The 20,212-nt window shown below is 36.7% G+C and overlaps 1 protein-coding gene across 1 annotated transcript in view; it reads right to left on the bottom strand.

Moving 5' to 3' along the window:
* Nucleotides 1-20,212, bottom strand: part of lilli (AF4/FMR2 family member lilliputian) — a 216,685-nt gene that overhangs the window by 113,647 nt on the left and 82,826 nt on the right. Inside the window, exon 3 of the mRNA XM_029314267.2 lies at nt 11,801-11,999. Within this exon, the coding sequence (XP_029170100.2) occupies nt 11,801-11,999 (199 nt within the window). The remainder of the gene's footprint in view (nt 1-11,800; nt 12,000-20,212) is intronic.

Here is a 20,212-nt window from a genome sequence, read left to right as displayed (position 1 = left end):
TACATTTCCCTTTCGTTGCCACTAATTCACGTATTTTTTCCGTCAATATCTCTTTACGCGCGATTTATCCTTAATCAGTAAAGAAGTTAAATTGTTACTCAATTTTTATGCATTATATAATTTTTTGATAACAATTTGCTCTTCAAAATCCTCGACTCTCAAAGAATGTAACGAGATTTAACTAAGAATAGGGTCTCTATATAGGCTCGCTCATTTGTTTTATCTTCAAGCCACATTCGCGTTCGCTGACTGATTGCTTCTTGTAGTTAGTACCTCATTATACAGTGGTAATGCTACGTCTTATTTCTCCACGTCTCATTTTATATCTCATTGTATGTCGCTTCACGAAGAGAGGGAGAGAGAAACAGACTAATAGCACGACGGAGACGTCGTATATATACTCATACACGCATATACATATGGTATATATACCCTCATATTCGCACACGTACAGAGCAAGCGAGAAACAGAGAGAATGCGCTCTCTCGTCCGCGGATCTGGCCTAGCCAGTCTATATAATCTGACATTCAGGTAGACGCGCATCTGTGGTACAGCGTGCGAACACACACACACATATACACACGACACATAGAGTACAACGCAGCCTCACCCTCATCCAGACATATCTCACCGACACACGACACCTATACATCGCTAACTGGCCTCGGAGTGCACGTACACGTGCACTTTCGCGGAATAGAAACACGTATACGCGTATGCGACGATACACATAGAAACATGCACTACGTCCGTGTCTGGGTGGTTACGTAAACCGCAAGACGGGTATATAATGCGATCAAACGACCTACAAATCACGGGCTTCGCTTTCCGCTTAGCGCGAAAGCGCGCGACTTAACTCTCCGGGCGCCGAGAGATCGCGAGAGGCGGATTCCCGAAGCGGCTGTACCGGGAGAATTAATGGATAATATGTGTCCGAAACTTATCTGCTTAATGCACGCGCGGCGGTCCTCCGTGAAACGAAAACGACGAACCGACAAAAGGGATCTCGCTTTAAACGCGTTCGCCGGCGCCGATTTTTGGTGGAAAAAATATTTGTATTTTAAGATCATATTATTGAAGGTTGCATGATATGTATATATATTTCTATCTATCGAGCTATGTAACCTTGTTACCTCGAACTGATATTTTTTCAATCATCTACGTCTAAACTGCAAATATCTAATCTTTAGAAAATTGTCAATTATTATTGCTGCCAAAAAAAAGTATAAAATGCATTTTATACAAACATAAAAAATATATTTTTATTTTAAAATAGAAGAATAATTATCATGAAACAACATATTTTAGTCAATATTTTATAGTTTTAATTCAATTTTTTATTTTTAAAATTGATATATATTTTATTCGCATAAAAAGTTAGTAGTTTAAAAACAATATTTAATTAATTTGAATAATTATTTAAAGTATTCAAATTTTTACTAATTTTATTAATATTAATTGTGATCTTTATAAAAGTTGCAGCTTTCTTGCTCAGAATTTCAGTCCCGTGAGAAAATTGCTTCGCGCAGGATTACTTTGAATGTAATAAGGAATAATCATATATTCAAGTTCATTATCTGGTATTAGCGCATTGAGGAATTGATCCTTAATAGTATACACTGCATATTCCGTTACAAACGATATTCGATGAATTCAAACATATTATATATATACATATATATATGTATAAAACCACTACTCCGGAAAAGTCGAACCCGCTCGAAGCAAATTAATTGCTATGCATATCTTTATAAATTGAATATCTTTATTTATCTGATAAAATTTATTTATCTGACTGTAAATACTAATATCCTCAATAATATCTACGATATATTTAAAACATTTTTTAACCTTGCTCCAAAACGAGATTATTAGAGAAAACGAGAAATTAAGCGATGTTGAGAAATAAATCGATTAAATTACATTTTAGCATCGATAACAAGTTAAATAATGAAGAAATTCGTGTCAGAACTTTTGACAAACCACGCAAAAATTAGTCGACAAGTATAGTTTTGTGTTTGTGTAAATCAAATGAAAGTTTCATATTAACCTTTTCATGAATTTTGAATATATCAGTGCTTATACATATATATCGAAGGCAGATAATTTGCATAAAAGTAATGCGCGAATTCTCATCGGAAAATAATCGTTGTTTGTCATCATTGTTACCGTCATCATCGTCGTCGTCGTCGCTCGATATGTCATTAAAATCGAGCAGAGCGAATTGCATAATCCGTCGATTGATACATGCGATATACTCGCGATAAGCTCATATAACGTATATACTAATACAAACAGCTGAAAGCTGTCTTTTGTAGAATGAGGGATAAACGAAACGTTCCGAACATAACAATGCTGTATGCGTGTTGCGCGTTAATTAGCGAGATTTGACATAGTTAGAATTAAAATTCAACCAGCCCCAAAGAGCTTATTGTACATTCATCAAATTACTTATTATATCTTTAGTTTATTATAATCATATGATTTATGTATTTATCGGAATTATTTTATAAAGCATTTCGTGATTACTTTTTTTAACTTCTTTTTAATAATTTTCCCACACGAATGATTTGATTATGTATTTAACGTTATATGTAACATTTTTTATATTTTAACAAAAACCTGTTACTAAAACTCAATATTTATGTAACTTGACTAAACCTTTCAACTAAATATTATTTTATTAACATATACTAGAATTTAAGTCAAATATACATTTTGTGTTCAATTTAATATATTATATTTAATTTAAATATTTTTATATGTTTAATTAACAAAATAATATTTAGTTGAAAGGTTTAGTAAATGTTTTTTCCAGTGGTTGTTCTAGTATTTTTGAGGAAGAAAAAATGTGACAACGTAGATTCCGAATCGAGTAGAAAATGTAGAATGTATATTAGATTTGATGAGACGATGGAGGTCCATGCGCGCATAAATGCCAACGCTTTTGTCGCAGTCTATTACGTTTCGCGCCGAGACCGCGTTTAATCATCATCGCTTCAAAAGCAAGATTATGACCACGGAGTGTTTAATTACACGCGCGGCTCTCCGCGCTCTCTAACACGGCAATGACATTCATCCGCGGTGTATTAATAAACGCGTGATATTTCCCGCCGTTAATCGAGATTTTAAGCGACAAGAAACGACTCGTTAAACGCGCGTTCGCTTAAACGACCGGGAACATTGCTATTTTCTGACGTAACAAAAAGATGCATTACGTATAACGCATATCATTCTCGTGTGTGAACTCAAGTTATATGCATTAATACTTATAGAGGTCTCTTTAAAAAAAAAGAAAGAAAACGTTTATCTGTCTAATAAATATTATAATAACTCTTCTTTCGAATCAAAATGATATATAAAAGAGATATTCCAATATATTTACGTAAACATATTTAGAAAAAATAAAAGTTGAAATAAAACTCCGATATTTTATTTACAGAATTAGAGCTATTTTTTAAATTTATATTTCGAGTGTCACTTTTATATATAAAAATTATAATGTAAAAAATATATACTAAAAAGTAATACTTTTGCGCATTCTATTTTATTAATTATTAAAAGAAGATAAACATTAAACAATAAAGGAAACCTAGTACTTTTCAATTTTCCGCGAAAACTGATTAATGACCTATGCTTTATGGTGTGCAGTATGAGAAAAATCTGCGAAGATCGCCTGCGGTATACGAGTTGTAACGTCGAGCTGAAGTTTCCGCTTGGCGTCCATCGCCGAAAATTCCGGGTTCTTCTCGTTTTCTTATATTATTCCGCGTTTTCTTCCTCGCTTTTCTACACGACGCGGCTTCGCTCAAATATAAAGTCAATGTATAGAGATGTACGTTATATCCGACAGAATACAGACAGAATCTCCCGATCGTCCGCCCACGAAGGAAAACCGGAAAATATCTCTCCCGTTGCTGTTCGCGGATTCTCCGCGATGCGATACGACGCGATGTTTCTTTTTGCCCTCTTTAGTTCCGGCGCGTTTAACAGAAGCATATCGCGACGTCATGCCGGAAGAATAATATCGGCAAGTGACGACAGCAGATATATATATATATATATAATATATAATATACACGTTTATATGTACTATTAATGTATAATACACACACACATACATTGTACACGTAGCAAACTTATGCATTTTACTTAGCCGTATGCAATGTATTTTTACGATTGCGAGATATTCTTATGATGCGCGATTCGGATTTTATAATGTAATAAATGTGCCATTACATCGTATGGTATAGTAAAAAAATATTGCGACCGATATAATGTTTATTTCTGAAGGATACATTCGACGCATAATATTCGCCGTTGAAAAGTCATTTATCTCGTTTACCAATATAAAAAAATAATTTGAATCTCTTTTATAAATTACATAATTATAATTTATTAATTGATTCATTTAACATAAAATGTATACTAAATTCGATGACAATATTTGTATAATTTTTTATTTGAGATTTTTTAAATTTATATAATTTTGTATCTTCTTTTTATAAATTTTCTGCATTTTTTCTCACATATCCAAATTTTATATAGTACTTTGCAATTTCATTAATTTTTCTTTTCATAAACCTACATTGCATTCGCGTTTTAATGACATATGCAAGTTGCCGATATTAGTCCGTAATATTGACGAGTCCAAAAAGTTCACGGAAGAAATCGAGATGATTCTGATAAAACCGGATTTTATCGGAATATCCAAGGTGAATAAAAATTGCTATTTTGAGGAAGTGACTCGCATTATCTGCACAAATTAAATTTTCATCTCGAGATAACATCAACTTCCTTATGCGCGCGCAAAGAAAAATTCCCCAGACCATCATATTACGAAGAAGTACTTCATGTGATTAGCTAATTATACGGCGCGAATGTAACGAGAATTACAATATTAGAAATCCATGAACGTTGCGTGACCCACCGATTAAAGTGATCAAGTAATTTACGCGAGAGAGACGATCACTTTTTTTATCCCAACGGAGAAAAAAATGTCCGTAAAAACATTTTTGCATCTCAAAAAATTCAAGTAATATATGCAGTATATGCAGTTTAAAGATGGAATATATAAAAAAAAAAGAATATATTAATTATTTGATATTAGTAAAAAAAAATTATATATAATCATAGGACAGCTTTTAAAAAAATTCAGCAAAATGCTGTAAAGATATGCGTACTTTTTAGCAATTGCAGGTTGTAACAACACCATGAAAATCGAATAAAATTATATTTAAAATATTTATCAATTCCTGACCGACTATAAAAGTTATATAATTATACACGCGTGCATAGAAAATATATTCGTGTTATTCCACGCATATTCTTTATACACTTTATTGTCGATATTTCATTGTGGCTTGCTTCTGAATCTAGATAAAAGCAATGCTCGTGCAAGTAAGAAAGTAGCGCTCTCGTTTACTGTAGCAGCTTCAAAGGTAATGCAGAAAGAAAGATCGAAAGAGAGAAAGGGAAGGGAGAAGGAGAGAGAGAGAGAGAGATTTCAACCCGGCCGTCTCTGTTTGAACACATTTCCTCGCGAAGGGAAAGAAAGGAAAAGCCGCGGGAGACGAGGATCCCTCTTATTTTTCGCGTATAAAGGAATAAAACGCATGTCGCGAACGTTGTGTCACAAGGAACGCGTTTTTCCCGCGCAAGAACGACAAATAACTTTATCGCTCGCGCTGACATCCACGAGAGTGTAAAGAGCGGTTTTTGACAAATCATGTCCGCGGGCCAAGATAAAATAAGAAGCACTCGTGCATAAAGATGATATTTTCAGTTTACGTAGCATCACAAATACACACAAGCAGTGAATTATCGTTTCCTGAATAATATATGATATATATATATTGCATAATTTATCATACAATCTCCATCTATATTCTTCCTTTTATTACTAAATTATAATCTCATATTTTAAAAAATTCCTACGTATAATTTCAGGAATATATAATAAATCAGAATTTTTAATATTTTTATCATTTTAATTTCGTACAGCTCTATTTTCAGATTGGCAAAAAAATCACATCAATTATATGTTGCTCTATTTCAAAATAGTTGTTCTTTAATTTTAAAAGAATCGTTTCTACCCTAAAATATCGAGGGTCATTTTATTTATTAATTTGACATTGTAATTTTTAAAAATTAAGTTCGATTATTATGTAGGTACAAGCCATTTATCGCATCGAATGCGCACATTATACATATGCGCGCATTCGAGAATAACCTGTCATAATGTAACTCTCTCTCTCTCTCTCTCGCGCGCGCGATTCGTACGCTCGCAGCGAATTTTCGCCGGACGCGGTTCTCGCTATATAGAGATGCAAATGCACGCCGTTAATCTCGGTAATAAATACGCACGACTCCGCAACCCGTGGCCGTTTCTCGCTCGAGCAGCCGAGCCGCGCAATAACGCCCTCTCACAGCCCGCGCAGCATCTTTATTTCCGTCTGCAAGGATGACTCGCATACCGAGACGCTCCATCCGCGAGATTCCGATGAGACTCCATAATCGTATTTCGCGACCGGATGCTGATCGAAGTTATAAGACCGAAAATTGAAAAATCAGTATTATTTTGAAATTTATATTTCGGATGCTGATTAGATTTTCTTTTCATAAAAAAGTAGAAGTGAATATTTTATTGCAACCTATTTTTTAATTGTCAATTTGCCAAGATTATAATAGAGCATCAATTGTATCGATTGTTATAGAGATCATATAGGTTCTGGCTTATTTTGAAATTTCTATTTCGGACGCGATTAAATTTTGTTTCATAAAGAAGCGAATTTATTGCAACCTATTTTTCAATTGTCAATTTGTCAAGATCATAATAGAGCATCAGTTGTATCGATTATTAGAGATCATAGAATTAATTCTGGCTTTGTCGCTAATAGCATCTCTCTTTCAAATTCGATCCGTATCGTTTTATCTGGTTGAATAATCTCCCAACCCCAACGAGCTTTAATCTCGGCGAAACTTTAAACAGCAAGGTAGAACACGGATAAACTATCGCGCGCGCATATACTCGAGGGAATTTTCACGACGAACAATCGGGGGGATAACAATCCCCAATAGACGTAAGAACATAACAGCGTGAAACGTAAGTTCCTATTTCAATGAGGAGAGATGTGCGCAAAGTTTAAAAGAAAAAGGCGGAGAAGTGAAAGAAGAAAAACAACGATATATTGAAAGTAAGGCGTGTAAATTCTTAAGGTGAAATTCTCAGGGTGAATTTTCATTTTACAAACTTTACGTTAATATTAATAATTCATTGTAACGCTATAAAATTTTATTTACTTAAGCTCATTTGATTCAATTATTTAAAAATCTGTGAAATTTTCCAAGCAATATAAATCTGTCGATATGCACTGAAAAAAAGAATTTATTACCTTGACTAAATCTTTCAACTAAATATTATTTTATTAATTAAACATATAAAAGTATTATATACCTACATATATATAAATTAAATATTTTATATATATATATATATATATATATATATATATATATATATGGAATACAAATATATGTTCAATTAACAAAATAGTAATTTAGTTGGAAGGTTTAGTCAAGTTAACAATTCTTTTTTTTTCAGTGTGTGCGCGAATCTCTTAGACGTCTGTCTCTTGAGTATTTGCGTTATTTAAATCTACCGTTCATTCAGAGAGAAGCCAATAATTTGAATACCGCATTAATCAATTCGGACTTATAATGTTCGTACGTCAGCGCGCATATTTTCGCGCCGCACGAATAATCGCGCAGATTGTAGTCGATATTTCACGTCGCCCTTACGTGACGCATCAGCGCGTCACGTTCCCTAATATTGAAAATGCGCTATCCGGATACGGTATTCCGAAGGACGCGTTACGTGACGCGCCGCGCGGAAAAGTCGCGGAATCCGTTTGCGGCTGCGCTTCAAAGAGAAGATAAAAGGGAGAAAGAGAGAGTGTGTGGGAGGAGGAGAAGCAAAGTCGTAAAAGCTGATCGAACCCGTAAGAAACCGGCGCCATTTCCTCTCCCTCTATATATCCGCGTTTCCCTCCTCCGTTTCCTAGTCCGCTTTCCTTTCCTCTCCTTCTTCCGAGAGAGTCGCCGCGAAGCTTCCCGTTTCTATGTTCCGCCTGGATGACGAAGACGCGGCTTCGCGACTCATCGTACGGTTACTAACGCGCGGTTACAGTTATGGTTGTTAGAGAACCGGCACGTTGCACTTCTATCGGGAGCTTCCCATGTTTCAGCAAAGAAACGGACGTGTCTCTCCCCAAGGAATAACTGTATTTAGAAACTGACATACGCGGTTTGCCTCTGATCCCCTCATTTTTGCTTCAGCGAATTTACAAACACCTTTTCACGACAATGCGAATACAATATACTCAATATTGGTATAATAGTATATTGTGTATCAAGTGCGGAAAGTTGACAATTGGTCACGAGTGCAAGGGATGGACGCACGAGCCGAAGGCGAGTGCGACCACCCCACACGAGTAAACAATTGTCAATCCGCACGTGATACACATACTATTTTGTATTACAAGTGCAGGCAAAGTGGCTTTGTGCGCGTTTTCTGTGCGCGAGGTGGCCGATCGCACGCCGCCATCTTGCGGCGGCACGGTGCGGGAATAGCCGCGTTTAAAGTCATTGCCCACGGCTAAAGCCATTGCCTACGGCCTCAGCACGGCTTTGAATACGGCTTATTCACTCACCGTGTCGCCGCTAGATGGCGACGTGGGAAATCGGTCGCTTTCCGCACAGAAAACACGCACATAAAGTGCCACTTTGCCTGCACGTGTAATACAAAAGCATATGTGAATCAAATATATAATATATACTTATATTGTCCAAGTCGTAATAAAAAAAAAAGCTAAACTTAAGCTTCTTTGCTAGCAGAGATGTGTAAAATATAATATATTGAAACGTGACTGAAAACTCGGACGCACAATATTCGAGAGAACTGGATCAGTCTCTGCGTTCTCGTAAATGCTCATTAGGAGAGATTAAAAGTCGAGAAAACACCTGTTGAGTATGCGAAAGGACCAATCGGAGCCGAGTTTCATTCTCACCCCACAAAAGAAATAGTATTAACGATCCAAAGCCGAGGAGGCGGCTTTCGTGCGAGCATAATAAGAGAATGCTGTTATATAATTAAGCGGTTTAACAAGACGAAGGAAACGAATTGAGTTTTTCTTTCACTTTTATCGTGCATATAACACCGTCCGAGAGAAGTGATGTAATGAAGTTGATTAATTTATTCAAATGTCAACTTTAATCTCACGTCGTCCCGTCGGTATAAACCGGTTGTAAAATCAAAGAATATTTCAATCGCGAACAGTCCGTTCGATTTTATCAATTAATGCTTTTTTTGTCGTTGCTGTAATAAAACGATTCTCTCTTTATTCGAGTTAAGAGCCTGATTTTTATTCTCGCAAAATCTTAATCTTGAGAGCAAGAACAATTCTTACTAATTGTAAGTACGACTAGAGAAGAATCGTTATCCTCGTAAAATTCTACTGTCCAAAATTACTTTCGACTCTTGTCAAATTAAAGAGAGCTCATCTAAAATTCATTTTTTAAAATATTCTATTAGTCGAGGGCGCGCGAACTCATATTTCTCAATTTATATTTACAGCACGATTCTGCGTCCGAAAAAGGGATATCATCCTTTTCCTAGCATCGTAGATTAGAAATAAATTTCGCCAAAAGCAATCCCGGAGGAGAACAGCGCGAATAAAACCAGAGGGCGAAAGTAAGAAGGAGGGAGGAGGCAAAGGAATAAAGGGGGAGAGAAGAAGGTCATGTTTACGAGCCACGAGAAAGACCCGACGGGTCCTTGACTTCGCCATAACGGCCGTATATGAGGTTTCCTTGTAGGTCCTCGAGGCAGTAGCAGCTGCCGCTATCGTCCTCGCCGGATATCGAGATTGTAGTCGGAAAAACCTCGAGGATCGCAGATATCTGAGGGCCGATGAAATTTTCCGCGATCGAAAGGAGAGAACGCGAAAAAAAAAAGACAATTCGAGGAAAGAATACTTTCGGAAATGCACATCGAGACGTTTACACGCAATACACTGACCAAAATTATCGAATTAATCAATATTTATCTGTTTTGAGAAGAATTTTCTTATATTTTTCACATGTCAAATCAATATTATTTTCAAATAAATGATTTATTAGGTAGGATTGAAATAAATATGTCTTTCAGTGCAATAAATAACGTTGATTAATTCGCGGTTATCTGTATAGAAGAACGATGATTGTCGCAAAAAATGAAGACGGAGAATAAAGATCGAAAGATCTTGATGCGCAAGGATAATTACGATATATAATATCGCGCGTTTTTTTCCGAATCACGGAAGAGAATCATCAAATTATAAAGTTATAACTCATTGCGAACAACGAAAACAATATATGCTCGCGTTGCGGAAGGATTCTGATTGCAGATTATGCGTGAAATCCGATGATGTTCCGATTAAATCGTACCTTATTTATTAATCGCTCAACTCTGCCGTAACACTTAAGTGACTACATAATTGTGGGATTTTCCATTATATCGATATCGGAAGATAAACATTGCTGCGCCAATCTTTAAATCTCATCGTTCTTGGAATCGTTTTCTTAGCGCCATTTTTATCCGCATACTTAATAAAATTGCTTGCTCGCGATATTTTAAAGACCGAGCGAGAATTCCGATAACTACATTATATTCTTGGATTCGAATCGAATAACGTTAATGGCTATGATTGAGAGAAGATTCATTAAAACACCGCAAATTATGATGGATTTATATACACAGGGCGAAGACCAGAACGGAAAGCTATCGGTTAACGTTAATTGAAGCGGTCAGTGAATCTACTTGGCGAAGTGCCTCCGATTACTAACTAGACGGAAGTGAAAGGACGCGGGAAAAAGGGCGAGATGGCTCTTAAAACACAAGAGAAAGATCTATTAAGCGATCGGACAACGTGAAAGGTCGGGATCCTGCGGCGCTTGAATAAAGATGACGATAAGAAATGGACGTCAGCCCGATTTTCTCGCCTCTCTAGCTCGTTAATTATTCGCGACTTTGTAACTATTTGCAAACGCGATAAGCAAAACGCGCGGCGCTTAATAAAATGCCATTTAACTCTGAAAGAAAAATAAATTCGCCCGTTTTAGATCTCGATACGACGTTTAAATGCGCATGGCGAGATGCAATCGTGTGCGGCGAAATTGATCGACAGGTCGGTATTCGTCCCTACTTTCATTTCCCTGTGCAGAAACATTTTTAACGTCATCTCGGTGAATGAGAAAAAAAAAAGCCACGAAATGCTCGGTGTTGTCAATTTAACTGACACACAACGCTATCCTCTTCATCGAATAAGAGAGAGAGGGAAGAAAGATTGAAAAGCATTATTGTGTAAAATAAATTAATGGTCGGCGAACAACAGCTGTTTCAATTTCCATTTGCGGAAATATTATACTTGATCGCGGTAGTTATATTTAAAAAATATTAGTCACACGTAACATGATCGTTATTAAAGTACTTAGCAATTGATAAGGTTACATCTTTAAAAAATAATTATCTATATTTTCCCTCTGGCTCCGAGCGGAGCCGTAAATATCTTCGTCGTTTGAAAATATTTTGTAAAAACAAAAAACTATACATATATAAATTTCGTATGGGAATCAGTATTCGCGAACATTCCCAAAGAAATAATCAATAACGCCATACAGGCGGGTACGTATACGAAACCGCGCGTGGTGGAAAAACAGTCTCGCCGGCAGCAGACGGGAAATAAATGGAAAATGTACTCACCCTGATGGGACCACAACGGAAGAGTGTGCTCGGCGCGGGGACATGTATGTTGTTGGAGTGATGATGATGCGCGTGGTTATGGTGGTGGTGATGATGGTGTCTCGTATCAGGACCACCTCCCGCAGCCGCTTGCTCCGCTTGGACAGACATCATCGCGCGTGCCTGTCGATCTCGCTCCCGAAGCCGGTCTCGTTCCACGCTGCAAACCGAAATTACCGTCCGGTCAGTTCCAACTCGCGTCAAATGCCCGCGCGGGCTATTATAATAATTGGAAAAAATTATAAAATATAAAAATCAAGTATTATCGTGCAAATTTTTATCCTTGTGCAAGTGAGTTTAATACATATAATTATAGCATCAATGACAGATGACGTGTCACGTGCTAGACTTGTCATCATTTTTGCGTCTTGTCAAATCTTCAATGTTTTATGAATTTATAATACCGTCTATTGTTGGTCATAATTATACCGCTCTAGTTGTTTGGCGTGAAGGTCGATAAACGGAGGTTTTTATATCTGAAAAATGAATTCACGAAGGAATTTCGTTGCTTATATGACGCAGCGCCGAGAATAACTATCGACCTTTTAGAAAGCATTGATGCAGAGACGAGAAACGAAGAGCCGAGACAAGGCGAAAACGAAGACAGGACAGAGAAGGGATTCGTGACGAAGCATAGTGAGGGCGATTACAGCTGGCGCAAACACCTGTTTAGTCGCGTTTCCGGTGACGCCGGACGTTATGTGCAAGAACGAACGAGACACTACGATTTTGTAACAGTTTTGTAAGCATTTATAAGAAAAAAAATAATTCTAATAAATTTATCGCAGTTCAATGTCCGTCTAGACATTAAAAAAAGTGATATATTTAAAGATCATTTCCTTATAGATGTTAATTTTTTAATTTACATATCTTTATATGTGCAATTAATATAATCTGTAAATCTTGACTAATTTTCAAAAAAAATAATGTAGATATTATTCAATAATTTTTTTAATTATCATTAAAATTAATAAATTTTAAAAAGATAATATTTAATATATTATTTCATGAAATTTACAACGCTTTTGACGAGGTTTTCTCTCCTGGAAAAATATTTCTACATCATACCGCATTTTTGTGTCATAACAGTCTTCCTCCGCAAAATATCGCGTATAAATTCCCATTATCAGCCTTTTTGTATTTCAACTCGCGGCACGTAACGCAATCAAAATAGCGACTATGGGGCGAAGAGCGCTTTAAATAGACGTTTAAAGGTCGGTCGGGACGATTTTCCTTCTCGTATGTGCGTTATCTGACATACGTTTGCACGACTTGTCAAGGCGCGTGACATATACTACTTATATGGTCGTTGCGAAATATTTTCGAGTTTATTAACGTAAGTAAAACGCGACGGGGATCGAAGGAAAATCCCGGAGCACTGGGGTCGTTGTTTTGCTTTTAATCGAGCAAAGCAACTTTTCTCCCGTGAGAATATGATAACGTGCGTAATATATATCAATACGATCGAGAAACATTTTCTTAGCACATACGTTATGCTCGACAGAAAACACCGATATAGTATATTACGGAGAAAAGGTCGCGCGTTGTACAAAGTGTCAAAAGGTTGCGGTAGCGATAAATGTTAAATAATAAATTGGCAATTCGCGATGAGCATACAAAGTATAAAGCGAATTCTGATATTTTTTTTTTCCTATAAGGTACTTATTTCGATGAAGAATCGATTACTCGAAGCGCGATACTTTCGCTGCGATGTGACAAGAGAAAGAAAAAAAAACGTGCATGCCGATGGACAAACGCGGCTGTATTGTCATGCAAATTAAACACACCGACAGTAATCATTGTTCGCCGCAACCGCTTAATTGCGAATGAATGATAAGAACTGCATGTCGTATTCAATCCTTCCGCTCTCTCGACTCCAGAAAAAAAGTCGCGCGCCAAACTTTTTCATTTTTATCGCATATCTGAGAGAAGGAATGGAGAAGGAAAAGCGGATTACATATACCCTAATATTCAATATTATATTATCGCTGCCGGTTAATTCTCACCGTATACGCAGGATATTTCCAATCTTAATGCAAGAACATTCGAGACACATTAAAATCACACACGATCGGTACTTTTTACCGAAATAATAGCGGTCTGGATCTAATATATGATTGGATATAGCATCCATTTTCGCAAGTGCGCGCGCTCTCCTTCTATCTTATTAATTCAAAGCTGCTTATTATTCGTGACGGCAAGAAATATCCGACGGAAAGTTTAATCGCCTTCCCGGTCTCGTGCATGTAAGCGACTCGGTAATTTCCCCGTGACCCGGCGTGGTGTAATCGAGCCAAGTTAAGAACGGCTCTATTTGTGTCCCCGAGTGCGCGCACACGTTTGTGTGTTCCCGTTGGTATCCATTTATCCCATTGGAGTCCTTTTCGCACAGACACACAGACACACGTGTGCATGTGCATTCGGATTGCACGTTTGGCCGCGCGAATATTTCCTCGGCCCCGAATGCAGTCGCAGTCCTCTCTCTCTCTCTCTCTCTCTCTTCTTCAGTCTCTCGTCGCGTCGCGCACGTGACACTTTCTCGATCGATACCCCGACATCCTCTGCGTGTCTTTCGTCGGGCTTCTCTTTCTCTTTCCGCCGCTTCATGCTTCGCTAAATCAGCTCTAGAAAGTATACTCTTAACTAAATCGATGCCAGAACAAAAAACCGATCGCTCTTTTCCCGGCTAAGTCGCTCGTCTCGCTAATCGCCAATCTTGCGAAACTCCGAAACAAAGTATGTAAGTCGGAATCTCGAAGATAAATAAATATCTTCGAGGATTAAGACGCCGCTATATAGTGTCTATACATTTCAGCATGAAAACTTTGCATACCTCTAAAAAGGAGATATTTAATTTAAAGTGCTTTAATTCCCTTATAAAATCTAAAGATTTATCAAGTTTTGTTAATCAAGTATAATTGTTGTGCAATTCAATTGCATTAATTGGATTTCCATGAAGATGAAAAAGGTGGAAAGTCAACCTGAGTGAGATAATTTTCTCTGATCGTTTTTCTCTCGACCCTTCTCGTTCTTCTTTCGCATAGAAAAAACGGGAAGGTATCAAGAGCGTCTCTATCCCGAATCCACGTGAGGAAGCAAAATTCCAAGCTAACACTCCGGTCGGTTCGTCGACTCGGCTTTATCGAATATCTAGGGACATTGTCACCGAACGGTCGAAGTTCATTGAGCTAACGAACTCGGACCGCTCTGCGACAAGTGGTGAGTTTCTCTCTCCGCTGGATGTTTGCACGATCGAAATCCCGGATGGTCTCGCGTCGAGGAATGGATCGGACAGTTTTCAAAAATACTCGATTAACAATCTGGCACAATCAGTCGTCGACGACGTCTATGGAGAGTCGCGTATCGAAATCATCCCCCGCTCTTGTGTAATGAAATCGATTGCCTTTTTGAGTTCGGCATTCGCTTTTCCTTTTCTTTTTTTTTTTTTTGACGATTCTTTCGTGTACGATTTTTGCCCGATGTGTGCGCGATCAATCATGGACCACGTTTATAGAGCAGACGATAATCTATATGTAGGTTCGTGCCATAAATAGACTTCAGATCGAATTAACTATTTTTACATATATCAAATGTTATTTAATCAGATTTTATTCAATTTAATCGATTATTTATAGGACCATAAATTTTTTAAGGAAAAAGTGCGGGATTTATTCTTCGTCAAAAAGCATTTAATATTATTGATATAAATAATAAACTTTTAGAACCGAGGAAAATAATATGTATCAAATTTCGTCTTCAATACTTCATTTTCTCATGTTCCGTTCACCTTTTAAAAGCAAAATTACGTGAAATAAATGACTTTCAAAGTAAAAGATTTATCATATTATCGTTTTATCGTTTTATCATTATTGCGGTTTATTATTCTTATTGCGAGCGTAGAATCTGTAGTATTCTGAATTTTATTGTACTTATTTAATATACTTTTTAAGTACCACGATTCTCCAACAGCGTTTTCCAATTCGCGACGAGCATCACGATCGATTTAATCCTTCGAGGATTAATTCGCGTCTCTTTCGTGGCCAATGTAGCAACGAAAATTAGCCAGCATATATATATATATATATATATATATATATTAATACTGGGATAGTGAATGTAGCTCGAAGTAAATTTTTCTCGTCGTTCGAGCGAACGATTAGTAGCGGCACCCCGGTTCGCCCTGGAGGCGGAATATTGCCATCGTAGATAATTAATTCGCGTTAATCGCGGCCCATTTGAAATGGTAATGAGAAAGGGATGATTTAAAGCGGCTCTCGCCAGCTGCGATTCGCAACTCGTCGATAAGAAGAGAGAGAGGTGATAACGTAAAGCGAGAAAGAAAGAGAGAGTTCACTGTTGCTTTAGAGCCATTTTCATCCCTCGAGGGATGAAACAAAATATATGCGTTAATCGATAATTTCATAATTTATAATGATGTAATATAAGCGTTATATATGTTATTGTATTACCTGTATATAAAGATAATAAAAATCATATAAAGAGAAAAACCATTTTTAAATATATTTAGCGTAGTTTTTATTTCTGAAAAATGTTCAACAATGAAAGATAAAATTAAATATATTAGGAAGCTGAAAGTAAAATTAATGCGAACGGCAGAGAGAGAGGTAAACATTGATTGAACGAAATACAAATCGAAAATCCGACTTGATCTGCCTTAACCGCACGCTTCTCCTTCGTCGATCCGCGCTCGACGCCTATTACTACAGAGTTTCTAATCCGTCTCGATCCATCGTCTTGGCTTTAAATCCCGGATTACACGGTTATAGAGCGGCGTCAGCTATCGGCGTTTTCATCGACGGATGCCGCGATTTGCTTCCGCTCAGCGCGATTTATCAACCGTTCTCGCGGTTAGAAATACCTCCTGACATTGTTAACGAGCTTCCGCACTGCTCTTATATTAATTAGCTACGTCTATTTTTAACTTTGAAATCTCAATTTACAATTTTTTCTTGGAAATACGTTATATTGATATGCCATAAAAATGTTAAATACTCTTTTTTTTAGTCAAAAATCTATTTCAAATAATTCAATTAAGTATTAATTTGATATCTGAAATATCGAAATATATATCGTATATATATATTAGGCGATAAAATACAATTTTAAATTTATTCCTTTCTGCTTGGTATTTATTATTTTCTTATTATTTCACGCAATTCCAGCCATAAATAAATATCTCGCAAAGATGAGAAAAGTCACATTAATAAAGAAAAATAAAAGTAATTTATTTTCTCTTAATTATTAATGTAAAATTATTACTAAAACAAGACTAATGTCAAATTCATGAGAAATAATCTTCTAAATATTTTTATACCTTATTTACATTATAAAATAATACAATTATATATGTGAAAATCTTCTTAGAGCTAAAATCAACATTGCCAGTTACATTATTCCGGTATTTTACACTCTAGTCTTTCATCCTTCCCTCTTGACCCTTTTCTGCGAAATCCTCCAGAGACAAAGGGTGCAGAGGAAAAGGAGACTACAGTCGAAAGAGAATCACCAGTGATGCTTCGAGCGAACTGTTTTCAGTGCTCCGAGAGTCACGAGCAAGTTGATTTATGTCGTCGGTCTGTAAAAATGTCATCGTATCCGAGTCGTTCGGTGTGACCAAAGAATATCCTTCCGTTTTCTCTCTCTTTCTTTCCTTTCCTCCTCATCGTATTCTTACCCCATCCTTTTCAATTGCGCGATAAAGGATTATTGCATTATCGACTCCACCCTCCACGAGGGGATCGTCTTCTTGGTCGGCCAATAAAACATCGTGGCTATGTTTTACGAGGGACATCAAGCGCGTTGCTCGGCTCTTTCCGCTCGGTTCGCTACTTTGTAAATGTCGAGCTCGTGGTACCCTTGCAACCCTATCGACGTAACTTTGTCGCGATATAATTTAGAGCAAACGAAATAATTCCATTACAAAAGATGACCGCGGAAAATATGCAACAAAAATGAAATAAGACATATTATATAATATACACACAAAAATTACTAATACTTCAAAAAACCCAAGTGTTTTTTTTTACTTATGTAATAATATGTCTAACGCAAAATGATAAAAATTCAGAATAAATATTTCGAATACAAAAAGATATGTATACAAATGCGAAAATAAGCAGAGCCAAAAGCAGGAGAAACTTTGTCGAGCAATAACGTTCCAAATATAATACACAATACCGTTAGCGCATACAGTAGAGTTAACAAGAAGCAATCTTGTTGCCATGTAGTATACAGAATGAAAATGGAATTGTCGATAAGCAGAGCCGCAGTTGCGACACGCCGCATGATGAAATGTGTGACGCTTTCGCAAAGAAACTCCGTTCGGTCGCACGCGTCGACGTCAGCGTGACGTTCGAATGTCAAATAATACGACGACTTAATGCGCGATCATTTTTCCTATAGCGATCGGAGCAGGGAGGAGACGATGTGAAAGGAAGTAGTCGATTTTATTCGCCCGTTATAGCAACTTGATGCTTCTCTTTCGTATCGCAATACAATGCACGTAAAAAAAAAAAAAAAAAAAAAAAAAACGAATAAAGAGCAAATTTATGAGAGATAAATATAATGTCTCTCATATCTATAACGTACCTCCATGTTGATGAAATTCATGATAAAATAATGCTCTAGCAGTTTTTGCCAAGAGTTAAGAGTAATCAAAATACCTACAATCTATATTGACTCATCTCCATGTTTGTAGCTTAATAAAATCACAAACACATATCTATCTATGAATCGCGCATATTTGATTAATGTTAAGACTCGGTGCGGGACAAAGAACACAGTTCTAGTGCCAATTACACAGACAAACAAGTATTTAGATTACAATATGAATCATGTCTTGCGTCTTATGTTCTAAAAACTACAGCTCAAAATTTTTTAAAAATTATATTTTTAATACAATAATTTTGAATTCTCGTCCAAGCATCTTTACATAATTACGATTTCTCCACTATTTAAGTCAAATATACGTTTTGTTAGATTTAATGTTACATTTAACTTAAATATTTTGATGTTCAATTAACAAAATAATATTTATTCGACAGGTTTAGTCAAGTTAACAAATTTTTTGCCACTTCCGCGAAATTACTACGAATTGAACATAAATTCATGGCGCAATTTCTTATTTGAAGTGTCACCGAAGACAGACGATAAACTTCGACAAAGTAATAAAGAGTCATCCGTCTCTCTCGCATGGTGTTGGTCTCTTGCACATGCTTTAAAGAGCCGCTCACCCGTGCGAGCGCGAGCACGCGTGAGACCGCACAGTACACTGACATATACGCACGCACACGCGCACGTGGCCGTACGTGTCGCAAATTCGACACGGCGGGCTTCGTTAACCACTCAGCGAGCGCTAAAGAGAGGAGGCATGAGAAGCGTTCCAGTTAAACACGAACTAGGACTGACGACGTCCATTTTAGACCGTGACTGTCGCGCGTCAGGAAACGCTCTCGGTTAAAATAGCGGAGTTACAATGGAATATTAAATAACTTCTCGCAAACTTCATCCATCAACCGATGTTAAATTTTCCCGAATTCAATTTTCACTCGGCGAAAATTGCATCATTTTTCTCACGACATAATTCTTAACGAATATGTTGGGATAATCAAATTCTATTAAAATAAAGTTCGTCCTATTTTTTTTAAAGAATACTAAGTGGACTGTAAGAATTTTAAACATATAATAGAAACTGAAATATTGTTTCATCGAAAAGTTCAAGAAAACAAAGTTGATAAAATAACTATACAGTTCCATGAAAGAAACTCGGAGTAGGAAATCATTGAAAATGGTGGCAAAGCAGCGACGAGGAACGATCACAACATATGCTGAGTGAGAGAGAGAAAGAGCGGAGAAGAACGATGACAGACGAGACGCAAAAGAGAGAGAAAGAGAAGTGAGCAAATGAGTTGTCGCGTTTATTTTGAGCTCGGTGCGAAGGCTAAACGGCAGATTGCGCGTTTGCAAATTCCCGACAATTCGATGGCCTCCTCTCGAGCATTTCTATTTCTCTATCTCCCTCATGTATGTGCGTATCAATTTGTTCCAAATTTCTTTTCGTGATTTCCGTATTTTCTCTTACATTATTAATTTATTATCAAACTCGTGTCATGTTTGTATGACAAAGCTAAGACTATTTTTGCGAGAACAAAGATATATTTCGAGTAGAAAGATAGTCGATTTGTAAAGGAAATGAGATAATCTGCTGTTATTTCACTATATTTACTTCCGTGTTTATCTGATGACACATCTAGATTTATAATTTCCTTTGTGCGATAAAAGATCATAATGAGAAAGAGAAATAATTAAAAAATTATACTAAATAGTTAACTTATGTATACATATCCGTTATTT

Source organism: Nylanderia fulva, unplaced genomic scaffold, assembly GCF_048542155.1.
Source record: "Nylanderia fulva isolate GAGA-0341 unplaced genomic scaffold, ASM4854215v1 Scaffold41, whole genome shotgun sequence".
In the NCBI taxonomy this organism is placed as follows: domain Eukaryota; kingdom Metazoa; phylum Arthropoda; class Insecta; order Hymenoptera; family Formicidae; genus Nylanderia; species Nylanderia fulva.
Note: the sequence above shows the minus strand (reverse complement) of the source record. Positions and strands in the feature narration are given on the sequence as shown.